At 43.9% G+C, this 16143-nt stretch overlaps 1 protein-coding gene across 2 annotated transcripts in view; it reads left to right on the forward strand.

Annotated features, from left to right (window-relative positions):
- CEP170 (centrosomal protein 170) overlaps positions 1–16143 on the forward strand; it is a 233486-nt gene that overhangs the window by 172338 nt on the left and 45005 nt on the right. For both annotated transcript variants that reach the window (XM_075596838.1, XM_075596837.1), the window contains one exon: positions 260–407. In XM_075596838.1, the coding sequence (XP_075452953.1) occupies positions 260–407 (148 nt within the window). The remainder of the gene's footprint in view (positions 1–259; positions 408–16143) is intronic.

The following is a 16143-nucleotide window of genomic DNA, read 5'->3' on the forward strand; positions in this document are numbered from 1 at the left end:
CCACTTGAGTATTTATGGGTAGAACTTGTGGTAAACCTACTTGGTAGGTTTAAGCACCAAGTAAACATTTTTTGTTTTAATATTTCTCTAAAATTGTGAGTGTGCAGTCGGTTTTTAGTTGTTGTACAATGTTCTGCTTTTGTTTTACTTGCACGTTGTTTGTTTTACACTTTGAAGTACTGTATGGTGTTTATTCTGTCATGTTAAATGTAAAACACTGGCTTCAAAAGACATTCATTTTTCATTCTTTCTTGGGCAGGATTAGCCAGGACTTGGCTCTCATCGCTCGGGAAATTAATGATGTTGCAGGGGAAATTGATTCAGTGACTTCATCAGGCACAGCACCCAGTACCACAGTAAGCACTGCAGCCACAACTCCTGGCTCAGCTATAGACACCAGGGAAGAGGTAGGAGAGCTTCATGGATAAGTACATAAGGCTCTTTCTTTCTTCTTTATTTATTTTGCTTTTACCTTGCAAAACCTTTTGCTTTAGATTTTTGCTTTGCTTACATTTTCATCTGCCTTATTTCTACTACTTCTGTTCATAGCTCCATAACCTATTCTGGACTAAAGGGTCTTGCAAATGTCAATACAACATGTTTTATTAGGGGAAAAAAGGGATAAATAAATTATTACTGTAGTTCTATTCACAAAGGGATAATCAAGTGCTGCAATAACTTGATATGCTTATTTTTAAAATAATATTGGCATTCTAGAATCGGAGCTATTTTTCCCAAAATGTTTTTTGACTCGCGTTGCTGTCTGATTAGTAATGCTCAACAAAGTAAGGTGATGAAACTTTACGTGTGAAGAAAACTTGTTAGTGAAAGAGTTGTCTAGAGACATTAATAGTTTGTTTCGATTGCACTATACTAGTCTCTTTATGACTCATTCGTGTTTTTAGTTGTCTGTATAACTTTTTCTCCAGTATCTTTGGTGTTTGCACTTATTCTTGTGAACCAATCTATTTGCAGGAATCTGAACCAGCAGTAAAGTACTACCATGGGTCTGTAGGAGGTTGAATCAACGGGAAATAGTATTTCAAATCTGTTAGAGCTAGAAGAACTTTTTAGAGCGTAAAATGGGAAAAAAGAGCGTTTTTTAACTGTGGGAGGGAAAATGACTCAACCAGGAAAACAGATGATAAACTAGTGCCTGAATAGTAGCAATTGCACTTTGAAACATTAGTTTTAACCAAGCCAGTTGTATAAGATTATTTATAAAATAATTAAGATTGTATAATTCTGAGTATCATTTGTGAGAGGAAAATAGAAACCTTGTTTTGGAAGTACTTGCAATTGAGACTTAGGGGATCATGCAGTAAGCAGCGGAAAGGCAATTCTCGCCACTTTACCACCAAAAAAGCCTATCCGTATTCAGTAAGGGGCGAGAAAGTGGCGAGATTAAAAAAACCGCCAGTTTGGCTGGCGGTTTTTTTTTTTTCCGCCGGTGGCGAGGCGAGAAGGCACTTTCCGCCTAAAAATCCAACTTTTTCCGCCACGCTGTATTCTAGTAGAGGCGAGTAGCTAAGCGGAGCTATTCGCCAGTCTAGAATGGCGTTTTGCTGGCGGATCAGCCACGCAAGAAAAAGTTGGCAAGTTGCTGCTGAGAGGCAGCGGATGAGTGGCGGATCGGCACTTACAAAAAATTCAGGCCTTTTTCCTGGCTGGGATTGATGCCGGGGGTCTCCGGAGCTGATTCCATTAATATCAGCACCGGACCCCCCCGGCATGCATCCGAGGTAGGAAAAATGCATTTAAAGGCCACTTCATTACCTTAGCGGTTAACCGCTAAGGTAATGAAGAGGTTAAACAGCCGTGCCAGCTTTATTGTGGGTAGCGGGGGTGGGTGAAGGGGGTATTTGGCCCTTGTTGTTTGTTTAGGGCTTGCGGGGGGGGTTGCGGATGCACTTAACCCCTTCACGACCGCTACGGTCATGAAGGGGTTAAGGCCTCCCGCTACCCACCCGCAAGCCCTAAACAACCACCGTGGGGGCTAATACCCCCTTCACCCACCCCCGCTACCCACAATAAAAACAAATACAACAGCCCCACACTAAATAAATATATATATATATATATATATATATATATATATGACCCCAACAACACCTATACCCCCCTAACATACAAAACAGTAATGGGCACAATGACTATTATCCACAAATGGATAATAGTGCAGTTGTCCATTTAAAATACATACAGAACAATAAAGACATTAAATACATGTAGCACTCACCCATGTCCGGCTGCCACGATGAAGGCCATCCTCATCTTCATCCTGCCCATGCCCCATCCGCTTCTGCAAAACAGACACAAGAATAAAAACATCCAATGTAATGTCCCCTAACCCCTTAATCACCATAGTGGTTATTAACCGCTACAGTCATTAAGGGGTTAACCCACCATCACCCACATACCCTCCCCCACTAACCCCCCCACCCCCTGAGGCCTAACCACCCTGACCCACTACCCAAAAGGGAGTCATACCACATACCCTTGGGGCCAATACCCCCGTCCCCCCAACACATACAGTACAATAATGTGCCAAATAACTATTATCCACATAGGGATAATACATTATTTGGCCATTATTAAACACATTAAATACCGTAGTAAAATAAAGAAAATTCTACTAACCTCATCAATAAGAAGGCCCCGTCACCAGCATCATCCTTGGGGTCCGTTGCCAAAATAATAAATAGCCAATACATATCAATGCCATTCACATACCAAGGAACCCCTTAATCACCTTATCGGGTACTAACCTCAAAAGGTAATTAAGGGGTGAAGCCATCCTGCAATGGCAACACCACTTATGCATAACATCCTCAATGAATTAAAAAGCAATTTCCTAAACAAATCTCATGTAATCATTCAATCTAAAGCCTAAAATGCCACTTAAAACATTGCATTTACAGTGTATACATGTAGCATAAAATGTAAGCTACATGTACACGCTGCAAATCAATGTTAACAATACAATAATCCAACTAAAATAGCATTACATCACAAGAAGTATACTATGTCATCCAATAAAGTCACCATCAATGAATTAACAAACATGAATTACATCCCTAAACATTTAAAATACCATCCATACCAATTACACAATTAACTACAGCTATCGTTACAGAGAACAAGTTAGCATCATACAAAAAAGGACACCAAATATTACAATATACTAAAGCAAGCCTCACCATAACCTACAGTACAGCATAGAAGCCCAAAAATTACATCTCTCTAATAATAAAATACATTTAACACACATCTATGCATAGCAGCATAGCCACAATCATTTACAATACAGTAAATCAAGCTTTTACAACACTATCATTTCTTACCCTGTATGTATATATCTCTCTAGACATACATACATACTGCTGCGGCCAAGTTTATTCGAGCATTTGCCCGTTCTTGGCCGCAGCCAAGCCATTCTGATTGGCTGTGCTTTCTTTGCCTTTAAGTGACGTCATCATTTTTTTTTACATCGGCCAAAACACATGGTTTTCACGGCCCAATCAGGGCCGTGGGAACCATATGACGAAAATGTGACGTCATAGGCCTTTAAAAGCCTATGTCGTTTCATTTTGAAGCCAGACGCCGAGGAGGAAGGACCTCCTACTGAAGAAAGAAGACCAGGGCGTGGCAGCAGACGGGAAAAAGACCCCGGAAGAAGAAAGAAGAATACAGATGATGATGGATTACAACTAGAAGACCCCTGGATAGCCGTGTTTTATTATTTTAATGTTTATTATTTTATGGTTTATTATTTTATGGGTTCCTGTTCGTGGATTGTTTCGTGAGTAAGCTGATCAACGGGAGTCGGTGGGGTCAAGTAATGGTAAGTTAAATAAAGAAATGTATTTAATGTAACTGTGTTTTTTTTTGCTTTTTCATGTGTTTATTTTTTTTAATGCATATCATTTCTTTCCACTGTATGTATGTATGTATGTATGTATGTATGTATGTATGTATGTATGTATGTATGTCTAGAGAGATATATACATACAGGGTAAGAAATTATAGTGTTGTAAAAGCTTGATTTACTGTATTGTAAATGATTGTGGCTATGCTGCTATGCATAGATGTGTGTTAAATGTATTTTATTATTAGAGAGATGTAATTTTTGGGCTTCTATGCTGTACTGTAGGTTATGGTGAGGGTTGCTTTAGTATATTGTAATATTTGGTGTCCTTTTTTGTATGATGCTAACTTGTTCTCTGTAACGATAGCTATAGTTAATTGTGTAATTGGTATGGATGGTATTTTAATTGTTTAGGGATGTAATTCATGTCTGTTAATTCATTGATGGTGACTTTATTGGATGACATAGTATACTTCTTGTGATGTAATGCTATTTTAGTTGGATTATTGTATTGTTAACATTGATTTGCAGCGTGTACATGTAGCTTACATTTTATGCTACATGTATACACTGTAAATGCAATGTTTTAAGTGGCATTTGAGGCTTTAGATTGAATGATTACATGAGATTTGTTTAGGAAATTGCTTTTTAATTCATTGAGGATGTTATGCATAAGTGGTGTTGCCATTGCAGGATGGCTTCACCCCTTAATTACCTTTGAGGTTAGTACCTGATAAGGTGATTAAGGGGTTCCTTGGTATGTGAATGGCATTGATATGTATTGGCTATTTATTATTTTGGCAACGGACCCCAAGGATGATGCTGGCGACGGGGCCTTCTTATTGATGAGGTTAGTAGAATTTTCTTTATTTTACTACGGTATTTAATGTGTTGAATAATGGCCAAATAATGTGTTATCCCTATGTGGATAATAGTTATTTGGCACATTATTGTACTGTATGTGCTGGGGGGACGGGGGTTTTGGCCCCAAGGGTATGTGGTAGGACTCCCTTGTGGGTAGTGGGTGAGGGTGGTTAGGCCTCAGGGGGTGGGGGGGTTAGTGGGGGAGGGTATGTGGGTGATGGTGGGTTAACCCCTTAATGACTGTAGCGGTTCATAACCGCTATGGTGATTAAGGGGTTAGGGGACATTACATTGGATGTTTTTAATCTTGTGTCTGTTTTGCAGAAGCGGATGGGGCATGGGCAGGATGAAGATGAGGATGGCCTTCATCGTGGCAGCCGCACATGGGGGAGTGCTATATGTATTTAATGTCTTTATTGTTCTGTATGTATTTTAAATGGACAACTGCACTATTATTCATTTGTGGATAATAGTAATGATGCCCATTACTGTATTGTATGTTGTGTATTGCTGCTACTGTATGTTTTTTGGGGGCATTTGTCCCCAATAAACATGCTATTATGCGTTAACCCCTTCATTGCCTTAGCGGCTATCCGCTATGGTAATGAAGCAGCATTAACGTATTTTAATAATATTGTACGGGAGCAGGGGGCCCCCTGAGCTGAACCGCATTGATTTGTGGCTCAGAGACCCCCTGCTTCCCGAGTTACAGGCCCCGGTTTGGGGCATCGGTTACAGTGTGGACGCCATGTTTATTGCGGGCACATAGCGTATGGGACGCTATAAACATGGCGGCGACACTGCCCATCCGATCACACATACTGGGGCCTGTAACATGGGAAGCAGGGGGTCCCTGGTCCACAAAGTGATGCGGTTCAGCTCGGAGGACCCCCTGCTCACTGTACAGTATTATTAAATAAATATTAATGCTGCTTCGCTACCATAGCAGATACCCTGTAAGGTAAGGAACGAGTCTTTATTGATATGTGTGTTTTATTCATAGTGTAGAGGTGCAGAGGGTCTCCGGAGCTGAACCGCTTTGGTTTTAGGTCCCGGGACCCCCTGCTTCCCGAGATACAGGCCCCTTTATGGGGTGCCGGTATCCCTCTGCTTTGTTTACATTCCACGGTGACGTGATCGGGACCTTTAAATGCAGAGGGATACCGGCACCTCATAAAGGGGTCTGTATCTCGGGAAGCAGGGGGTCCCCGGAGCTGAAACCAATGCGGTTCAGCTCGGGAGACCCCCTGCACATGTACACTATGAATAAAAATGGTTTAAAAAATAATTTTTATTGTGCTGATGTTTGCGCCGAGAGAGCAGCGGATCTCTCTCTGCTGCAAACACAACTCGGCAGGGGACGGCTTCTCGGCAGTTTCTCGCCAGGCAGCCGTCCCGCCACCGGTTACTCGCCATTTCATCAAATGGTGGTGGCGCATTCATTCGCCAGGTATTCGCCCCTTACAGCATACAGCCAGTTTAACACGCCAAAAACATGGCTAATTGCTAAACTGGCTAATGCATGTTTTCGCTGCTTACTGCATGATGCCCTTAACATTACTGTGCATAATTGTCTACGTTCAGTCCTCAAGGGCCACCAATACAGGCAAGGTATTCAAAATTGCTCTAACACAATTAAGGCAACTAGCTTAGAATGTAGAATGTACAGATGTAGCATAATTTACTGCCTGCATTGCCGCAGACCGACAGGCTGGAATCTGCTGCACCCGAAAGCAGTACATTTTGGGGCCCAGGAGGATTTAAGAGGTGTTAATCATTCCAGGCCAGACAGTCTAAGGTCGTGGGCATGGTCAGCGCTTAGGCGTTGACCTGCGCTCACGCTTGCCAGTGAGCCCCTGCAGGCGCAATGAGAGCGGCTTTAGCAGGGGCTCCCGCACGCTTCCGCAGGCGTGCAGTGGCGTAGCAGTCACATTTTTTTAGTTTACGCGCTGAGGGGAGCAGAGGGCCGGTCAAACAAGCTCCATGACATCACTGGACCGCCCATAGACGCGCCGCCGCACGGGAGAAATGTCTATGGACTCAGCCTAATAGCTGCACAGAGGAGTTTGTTTTTATTGTAATGTAATTTGTATTTTATTGCACTGTATATGGAAATGGGCAAAAGCGCTATTAGCCATATTTGGCCAATAGGGCTATTGCCTTTACTGAGTTTGGTGGTGGGGGGGTTGTTGGGGGTAGAGGAGGTATGTACAGAGTGTAGTTGCCTCGGAGTGGGTGGTTAGGGGGGTAAGCTGGAGTGGTTAACCCTTTAATTACCTTAGCGGTTACTACCTACGCCGATTTGCGCATGAGCAGCTGGCAAGCGCCCATTGCGCATGTGCAGTCGGCAAGCGACCATCATTCATGTGCACGATTGGCTGGCAAGCTCCCATGGTGCATGTGCGGCCGGCAAGTGCTGATAGCGCATGCGCACAAGCAGCTGGTAAGTGACGATTGCGTATGCACGGCCGGCAACCGCCCATTGCGCCTGAACGGTCGGCAGGTTGCCAGCCGCTCATGCGTGATGGGCGCTTGCTGTTCGCATATGCGTAGTTGGCGCTCGCTGTTCGCACGTGTGCAAAATTTGTTATGGGGATAGGGCATGTTGAGGGCATAGGTAGCCACGGTGACAATCAAATGGCTAAAGTTTTTTTTGTTGTAATGTAATTTGTATTTCATTGTGCCGAGTATTTGAATGGGCAAAAGCGCTATTAATAATAATATGTTCTTGTATAGCGCTGCTAGTTTTACGTAGCGCTATACAGGCATACCCCGCTTTAAGGACACTCACTTTAAGTACACTCGCGAGTAAGGACATATCGCCCAATAGGCAAATGGCATATCACGTATGCGCCTGTAAGCACGTCCTGAACAGCAATACCGGCTCCCTACCTGTACCGAAGCTGTGCGCAAGCGGGAAGACTATAGATAGAGCCTGTTACAAATGCGTTATTTACATCAGTTATGCACGTATGTGACGATTGCAGTACAGTACATGCATCAATAAGTGGGGAAAAGGTAGTGCTTCACTTTAAGTACATTTTCGCTTTACATACATGCTCCGGTCCCATTGCGTACGTTAATGCGGGTTGTTCCTGTACAGAGACATTTTGCAGGCACAGGTCCCTGCCCGATGGAGCTTACAATCTTTGTTTTTGGTGCCTGAGGCACAGGGAGATAAAATGACTTGCCCAAGGTCACAAGAAGCCAACACCAGGAATTGAACCAGGTTTCCCTGCTTCAAACTCTGTGCCAGAGTCTGTGTCTTTACTCACTGAGCCGCTCCTTCTCCCTTAGCTATATATGGCTAATAGGGCAAATGCCCATTATTGTGTGGTGGTGGGTGGAGGAGGGTTGGTTGGTGGTAGAGGGCGTGGGTGGAAGGGGTAGTTGCCCGGGGGTGGTCGTCGCAGGAGTGGTATACCCTTGCATTACCTTAGCGGTTAGCCACTAAGTAATTAGGGGGGAGGGGGGGTAATGTATGTTTACGGTTTTACTATGTTTTTTTATTTTTATATACTGTATTAAAGCAGGTGGTATCTGGAGGTGAACCCCATTCATTTAAACTCTGGGGATCCCGTGCTTCCGGAGATATAGACCTCTGTAGGGGTTGCTGGTAGAAGCTCCGGCTGGGCCCACGTGGCGCGGGAGCTTTAGACCCCACCTGGAACGGCTACTGGCACCTCCTATGGGGCTCTATATCTCTGGAAGCAGGGGGTCACAGAGTTTAGATTAATGGGGTTCACCTGCTGAGAACCACTGCTTCAATACAGTACAGATGCAGCGGCCGTTATCCGATCATTTATCGAATTGGTTTTCGAGATTTCCCCAAAATTCTTGCAAACTTAAAGGCCCATCGGATTAACACAGCAGGGGTCCCTGCTGTGTTAATCCTACTGGGGTCTACCTGTCTGTAAGAGACGCGCAGTAAGAGAGAGGCTGAATCAGTCACTCTAACTGCGAACCTCTAACAGGCGATAGCAGGGTTTCCCGAGATACAGGCCCCAGTATGGGGTGCCGGTATCCCTCTGCTTTGTTTAGATCCCACGTGGATTTTAACATGGCAGGGGTACCGGCACCCCCATACCGGGACCTGTAACTCGGGAAGTAGGGGGTCCCTGAGGCTGAAATCAACTTTGTTCAGCTCAGGAGACCCCCTGCTCATGCACCCTCACCCCAATACATACAGTACAGTAATGGACAAAATTACTATTATCCAGATATGAATAATAGTACATTTGCCCATTTAAAATAAAACATAAATCAGTACCATAAAGTAAATTAAACTAGCACTTACCCTTGCCAGGATGAAGACTGTGCTCATCCTCATCACCGTCCTTGTCCTCCGTGGGTATCAACAGCAACAGCACAATAAAAAAATACAATCTAATGGCCCCTAACTCCTTAATCAACTTAGCGGTTAGTTACCGTTACAGTATTTAAGGGGTTAACCCACCCTCCCACGCTGACCTCCCACCCTACCCGGGGACACCACCCCATTGATTGGCACAGTGTTAAAGCATGCCCATGTCATATGGGCATGCTTTAACACTATAGCAATACTGTAAATGGCTTTTAAAAAAAACAAAGGCCCAAAATAAAGCACAGTATGACATAGAAAATAAAAATCCATTAAAAATGCAAAAAAAAAAAAACATTTGATTGGCATGGTGGCACTCCAATGCCCTGTGGGCATGAGCTGCCACCATGCCAGGCAACATGCAACCTGCCAATCACCAAAACATGCCTAAAATAAAAAACATATTGTAAGCTTAAAAATGCCAAAGGGGGGGGGGGGTGGCCTGGACTCTCCCTCCCCCCAGTGTGTGTCTCTCTTTCTCCCTCCCCCAGTGTCTCTCGCTACCTCCCACCAGTGTCTCTCTCTCCCTCCCCCAGTGACTCTCTCTTTCCCTCCTCCCAGTGTGTGTGTGTGTGTGTGTGTCTCTCACTCCAGCCAGTGTGTGTGTGTGTGTGTTTGTCTCTCCCTTCCCTCCAGTGTTTTTCTCACCTTCCCCCAGTGTGTCTCCCCTTCCCCCCAGTGTCTTTCTCTCCCCCTCCCCCCAATATGTCTCTCACCCCCATGTCGCACTTTCACCCCCTCCACCTCTCCACGTCTCTCTTTCACTCACCTCCCACCTCTCCATGTCTCTCTTTCACCCCCTCCCACCTCTCCATGTCTTTCACCCCCCTCCCCATGTCTCTCTTTAACCCCCCACCCCCTCCTCATATCTCTCTTTGACCCCCTTCCCACCTCTCCCTTTGACCCCCCTCCTACCTATCCCTTTGACCCACCTCTCCCTTTGACCCCTCTCCCTTTGACCCCCCTCCCACCTCTCCATGTCTCTCTTTGACCCCCCTCCCACCTCTCCATGTCTCTCTTTGAGCCCCCTCCCACCTCTCCATGTCTCTCTTTGACCCCCCTCTCCATGACACACACTCGCACACACTCACCTTATCACGCTGCGTTCAGCAAGGCAAAGCCTGTGCTGCATGAGCTGTGCCTGTGCTGCATGAGCTGTGCAGCACAGCGCCACCTAATGCTTCTGGCAAAATCGCCCCTGACGCTTGCGCCCCCCCAGTTTGCGCACCGCTGCCATAGATAATACTCTAGGATTGACATGATCCTAGCAGAAACGAGAATGGTAGACAAAATTCGTAAAGCAAACATACATCCTATTATATGGTCAGACCACGCATTAATTGATATCACACTTCTAAACTTAACTGTTCCTAGGGCTGCTGGTCAATGGAGACTCAATGAGTCTCTTCTAAGTGTCCGTGATGTGATTATTCCCCTAAATGAGGACATCAAATTTTATTTTGAAAACAACTATTCCCGTGGGGGTCCCGGTTTCCACGGTTTGGGAGGCTCAAAAAGCCATCATAAGAGGAGCACTTATGAGAATAGCCTCGTATAGGAAAAAAAATAGGATTAAAAAAATTGAGGCGTTAACCCTATAATTAGAAACACTAGAAAAGAGTCACAAATCTAGTCAATCGGCCGAGATACTGGCAAAGATAAATTAGAACCAGAGAGGGAATTAAACCTTTGCTTGGCAAATAAAACAGAGCAAATCATATGAAGCCATATACAAATTTAATTATCCGAAACTAATTACAAATCTGAAGAAAGATTTGGAATCCTGGAGCAAATACAATATCTCATGGATTGCCAAAATAATATCTATTAAAATGAATCTCCTTCCACGTATATTGTATTTTTTCCGCACTCTCCTCATTAAGATACCACTTAAAGATCTTGCGGATCTCCAATCCAACATTACCAAGTTTGTTTGGAACAAGAAATGCCCAAGAGTCAAGAGAGAGGTACAGAACTATACAGGCCCACAAGGTCGGGGGGGGTTAGCCCTGCCAATCTTCTGAAATACTATCAGGCCGCACAGCTGAGTCAGTTGCTATTATGGAACTCGGATCCGCAATCTAGAGGATGGGTAGATATAGAGAACGCAGAGTCCAAACCAGTGGACATCAATACTCTTTTATGGCTAACCAAATCCAATAGGCCGCCAAACACCCTATCCCACCCAGTGATTAGACATTCCCTAACATTTTGGGACTGTCTAAAATTGAAATTCAAACTCATAACAAAGAGTTCCCCTATGATCCCGCTCTTCGATAACCTAGACTTCGACACGGGTAGAGCGACAGGCGCATTCCAAACCTGGAGGGCTGCCGGCATTGTCACAGTAGGAGATCTGTTCTCTTTTTATAGGCTTATCCCGTTCCCAGATCTACACAAAAAAAAAGAAACTTGCCCCCCTCTGAGATATTTCGCTACCTGCAAGTAAAACATTTCGTCACACAATATTACAGGGTCGGGGTGTCCCCTGCCTCCACTTATTTTGAAACGCTATATAGACACCGAGCTCTGGAGAAAGGTATAATATCTGCCCTGTACCATATTCTAATTAGCTCTGATGCAGGTGGAAAATGTCTATATGCTGAAATGGGAGGAAGAACTAGGAGAGGTCCTCGAAGACAAAGACTGGCCAGATATATGGGAAGCTGCCGCAAAAAGCTCAATATGCACTGTGGTAAAAGAGAACTACTACAAATTACTATATCGCTGGTACATGACACCGGTTAGGCTCCACAAGATATTTAACTCTCACTCGCCATCCTGTTTCAGGGGATGTGGACAAAACTGTACTATGTTACATATTTGGTGGAGATGCCCATAACTGGTTCCCCTATGGAAGCTCGTCTTCCAACTGATCAAGAGGCTGTTAAACGTTAAGTTGAGACCCAATCCATGGGTTGCCCTCCTGGGTAGGCCATTTCCAGATATATCGCGAGCCTCAGCCAAGTTAATCGCTCATATCATGTCAGCCACGAGTTGCTGTATTGCGGCGTCCTCGAAAAAACTGAAGGATCCCTCTCTGACCATTGCATAACTCTGTAATGGAGAAACTCACTGCGTTCCTGAGAGAGAGCTGCCATAAGTTTTCCCAAACCTGGGATCCCTGGTTTGCGGGACAAGGGGACAATAAAGATGTATCCTTTATATGGAGAGGAACAACCGTTCCCTCGAAAGTCGTGCATACAGTCTAAAACAGAGCATTTCCTATAGAACATGGGTACTGGAGAACAGACAAGTTAAAAACTTAAGGAGTTTCCCCCCCTGCCCTCCTCCCTTTCCCCCCTTTCCCTATGTATTTGTCCGGTTTGTTTATTCTTTAAATGTGTTCGTGCTAGTTGTTGTTAATTTGACCCCATCAATACTGTTCAAATTTGACGGAAAGGTTGGCTAGATTGGCCTTTATGTTATTTTATGTGAAAACTGCTAGATGTGGTCCTGAATGCTCCCTTTTTATTTTCTGTATCCCATTAAAAACTGCAAATGAAATTAAGTTTAAAAAAAAAAAAATGCCAAAAAGAAATTTGATTGGCATGGTGGCACTCCCATGCTCTGTGGGCTTATGCTGCCACTATGCTAGGCAACATGCATCCTGCTAATCTTAAAAACAACCTTCACATTTAAAACACATTCACTTTAAAACACCAAAAAGGCCCAAAAAAAACAATTGATTGGCAAGGTTGCACACCCATGGCCTGTGGGCATGAGCTGTCACTATGCCAGGCAATAGGTAACTTGTAAAAATTAAAAACCACATTGCATTGCCAGATATATAAAAATGCCAAAAAAAAAATTATTTTCAAGGTGGCACACCCTTGCCCTGTAGGCAGTAGGCATGAGCTGTCACTATGCCAATGCAAATGCCAACCTAAAAAAAAATAAAAATACAACATTAAAAAAATAAATCCATCTTTTTCTTAATTTTTGATATCTTCACCCACCGAATCCGACTCCACCAGCAACAGCAGCAGCAACTCCAGGTCCACGACGCAATGATACTCAACAGTCAAGGTCAAAAGGTCAAAAAATCTTTTAAGTCTTTTCTTTCTTTTCTTCATCTTTATTTTGTAATCCATTTTGGGGTCTTATTTACCTTCATCTGTACTTGTACTGTAATCCACTCGTGTTTCTTCTTTATCTTCCTCTTCGGCTTCATTTTCATCTGTTCTTCTTCTTTTAATCCAATAGGGATGTATTGCTGGATTAGCTCCGTGGCATCAAATGAGACTGCACAGGCTTATATATGACTGTGATGTCACATTTGAGAGGGAATGGTTCCCACGCCTCTGATTGGCTGGGATAACCACGTGCCTTTTTTTTTTTGAGGTGACGTCATCAAAAGGGAGTGAAGACAGCCAAGAAAGGCTCAGCTTCTTTTCCCTTTAAGATGACGTGAAAGAACTCATAACGCCTGGCATCACATGGTTTGCTAGAAACAATGGGATTGGGGGTCATCCTATTGTTTCTAGTAAACCATGTGATGCCAATGGCTGACATCACATGGTTTACTAGAATCAATAGGATGACCCCCCAATCCTATTGGTTCTAGTAAACCATGTGATGCCAGGCATTATGGGTTCTGTGACGTCATCTTAAAGGGAAAGGAAGCTGAGCCTTTCTGATTGGCTGGCTTCACTCCCTTTTGATGACGTCACTTAAAAAAAAAGGCACATGGTAATCCCAGCCAATCAGAGGCGTGGGAACTATTCCCTCTCAAATGTGACGTCACAAGCCTATAAAAGCCTCTGTTGTCTCATTTGACACCACAGAGCAAAACCACCTTATTGGTTTAACAGAAGAGGAAGATAAAGAACAAACACGAGTGGATTACAAGTTCAGATGAAGTTAAAAAAGACCCCAAAATGGATTACAAAATAAAGATGAAGAAAAGAAAGAAAAGACAAAGATTCTTTTACCTGTGGACCGTGGCTGTTGAGGATCATTGCGTCGTGGATCTGGAGTTGCTGCTGGTGGTGTTTCTGTGACGTCATCTGAAATGGAAAGGAAGCTGAGCCTTTCTGATTGGCTGGCTTCACTCCCTTTTGATGATGTCACCTACAAAAAAAAAGGGCACATGGTTATCCCAGCCAATCAGATAGCAGGGGAACCATTTCTCACTCAAATGTGACGTTACAGGCCGTATAAAATCCTGTTGTAGTCTCATTTGACGGCCCAGAGCTAAAGGAGAGCATCTCCCTATTGGATTGACAGATAAAGATAAAGAAGAACCAGAGTGGATTACAAGTACAGAAGAAGAAAAGAAAACACTTACAGATTGTACCTGTGGACCGTGGCTGTTGAGGATCATTGCGTCGTGGACCTGGAGTTGCTGGTGTTGCTGTTGGAGTCGGATTCGTTGGGTGAAGACATCAAAAAGTAAGAAAAAGATGGATTTTGTTTTTTTAATGTTGTATTTTTTTTTTAGGTTGGCATTTGCATTGGCATAGTGGCAGCTCATGCCCACAGGGCATGGGTGTGCCATCTTGCCAATCAATTGGTTATTTGGCATTTTTATGTTTCTGGCAATGCAATGTGATTTTTGTTTTATGCATGTTTTATTTTTTTGCAGGTTGCCCATTGCCTGGCACAATGGCAGCTCATGCACAGAGGGCATGGGTGTGCAACCTTACCAATCAATTGTTGTTTTGGTGTTTTAAATTGAATGTGTTTTAAATGTGAAGGTTGTTTTTAAGATTGGAAGGATGCATGTTGACTGGTATAGTGGCTGCTCATGCCTACATGGCATGGGAGTGCCACCATGCCAATCGTTTGTTTATTTTAATTTTTTTGCATTTTTAATGAATTTTTATTTTCTGGTTAATACTGTATTTTTTTTTTTTTTTTTAAAGCTTTCCCATTTACAGTATTGCAATAGTGTTAAAGAATGCCCATATTATATGGGCATGCTTTATCACTGTGCCAATCAATGGGTAGCAGGGGGTGTCCCTGGGTAGGATGGGAAGTCAGCGGTGGATGGTGGGTTAACCCCTTAATTACTGTAGCGGTAACTAACCGCTAAGTTGATAGGGGCCATTAGATTGTATTTTTTACTGTGCTGTGCTGTTGATGCCCACGGACGAGAAGGACGGTGATGCGGATGAGCACAGCCCTCATCCTGGCAGGGTTAAGTGCCAGTTTAATTTACTTTATGCTGCTGATTTATGTTTTATTTTAAATGGGCAAATGTACTATTTTATCCATATCTGGATAACAGTAATTTTGCCCATCACTGTACTGTATGGGGAGGAGGGAGGGGGGAGGGGGGAGGGTGTATTTATTTAAATGTATTACATTTTTTTTTTATGCACAGGATTAATACTGCAGGCCAGCGGGTATCCGCGGGAACCACCTGAAGGCCACCGGACACCTGCAGGAACCACCCGAGCACCCCCAGACCCCTGCAGGGATTAACTGGAGGCCCTGGGACCGCCCGCGGAACTCCACCGGCCTCTGGTATCAATCCTGTGCAGAAAAAATAGAAAATGTTTTTATGTGGGGGCACAGGGGGTGGGTGGGTTGTGGTTTGGTGGGTAGTACATATTGTAATGTTTATTGGGGGCAGAGGTGGTGAGTGAAGGGCTAAGTACCCCTTCACTCACCTCTTCTGCCCCCAATAAACCTGCTATTGTGCCTTAACCCCTTCATTGTTAGCGGCTAGCCGCTAAGGTAATGTAGCTGCTTACTGTCATGATCGGGGTATGAGGGGTTAATGGGATCTGTGTATATGTTGATCTCCATCCCCCTGCTTCAGCAGAATTGCCCCAGGTCTGAGCTGTATTCCCCCAGCAGTCTGTGTTATATTCCTGTATGTGTAGAAATCATGTCGGGAGGGAAAGGGTTAACCATATTGTGTATATGTTGATCTGCATCCCCCTGCTTCAGTAGAATTAATTGCTATGTTATGTATTAACATGGAGAGAGGGTTAACTGTGTATTTGTCATAATGTAAACCCCATAGAACCATATCTCTGTATGTGTTTGCGCTACAAGGCTGAAATTTGGATATGCTTTCCTATGCAACGAACACAGGTTG

Source organism: Ascaphus truei, chromosome 4 (genome assembly GCF_040206685.1).
Source record: "Ascaphus truei isolate aAscTru1 chromosome 4, aAscTru1.hap1, whole genome shotgun sequence".
In the NCBI taxonomy this organism is placed as follows: Eukaryota; Metazoa; Chordata; class Amphibia; order Anura; family Ascaphidae; genus Ascaphus; species Ascaphus truei.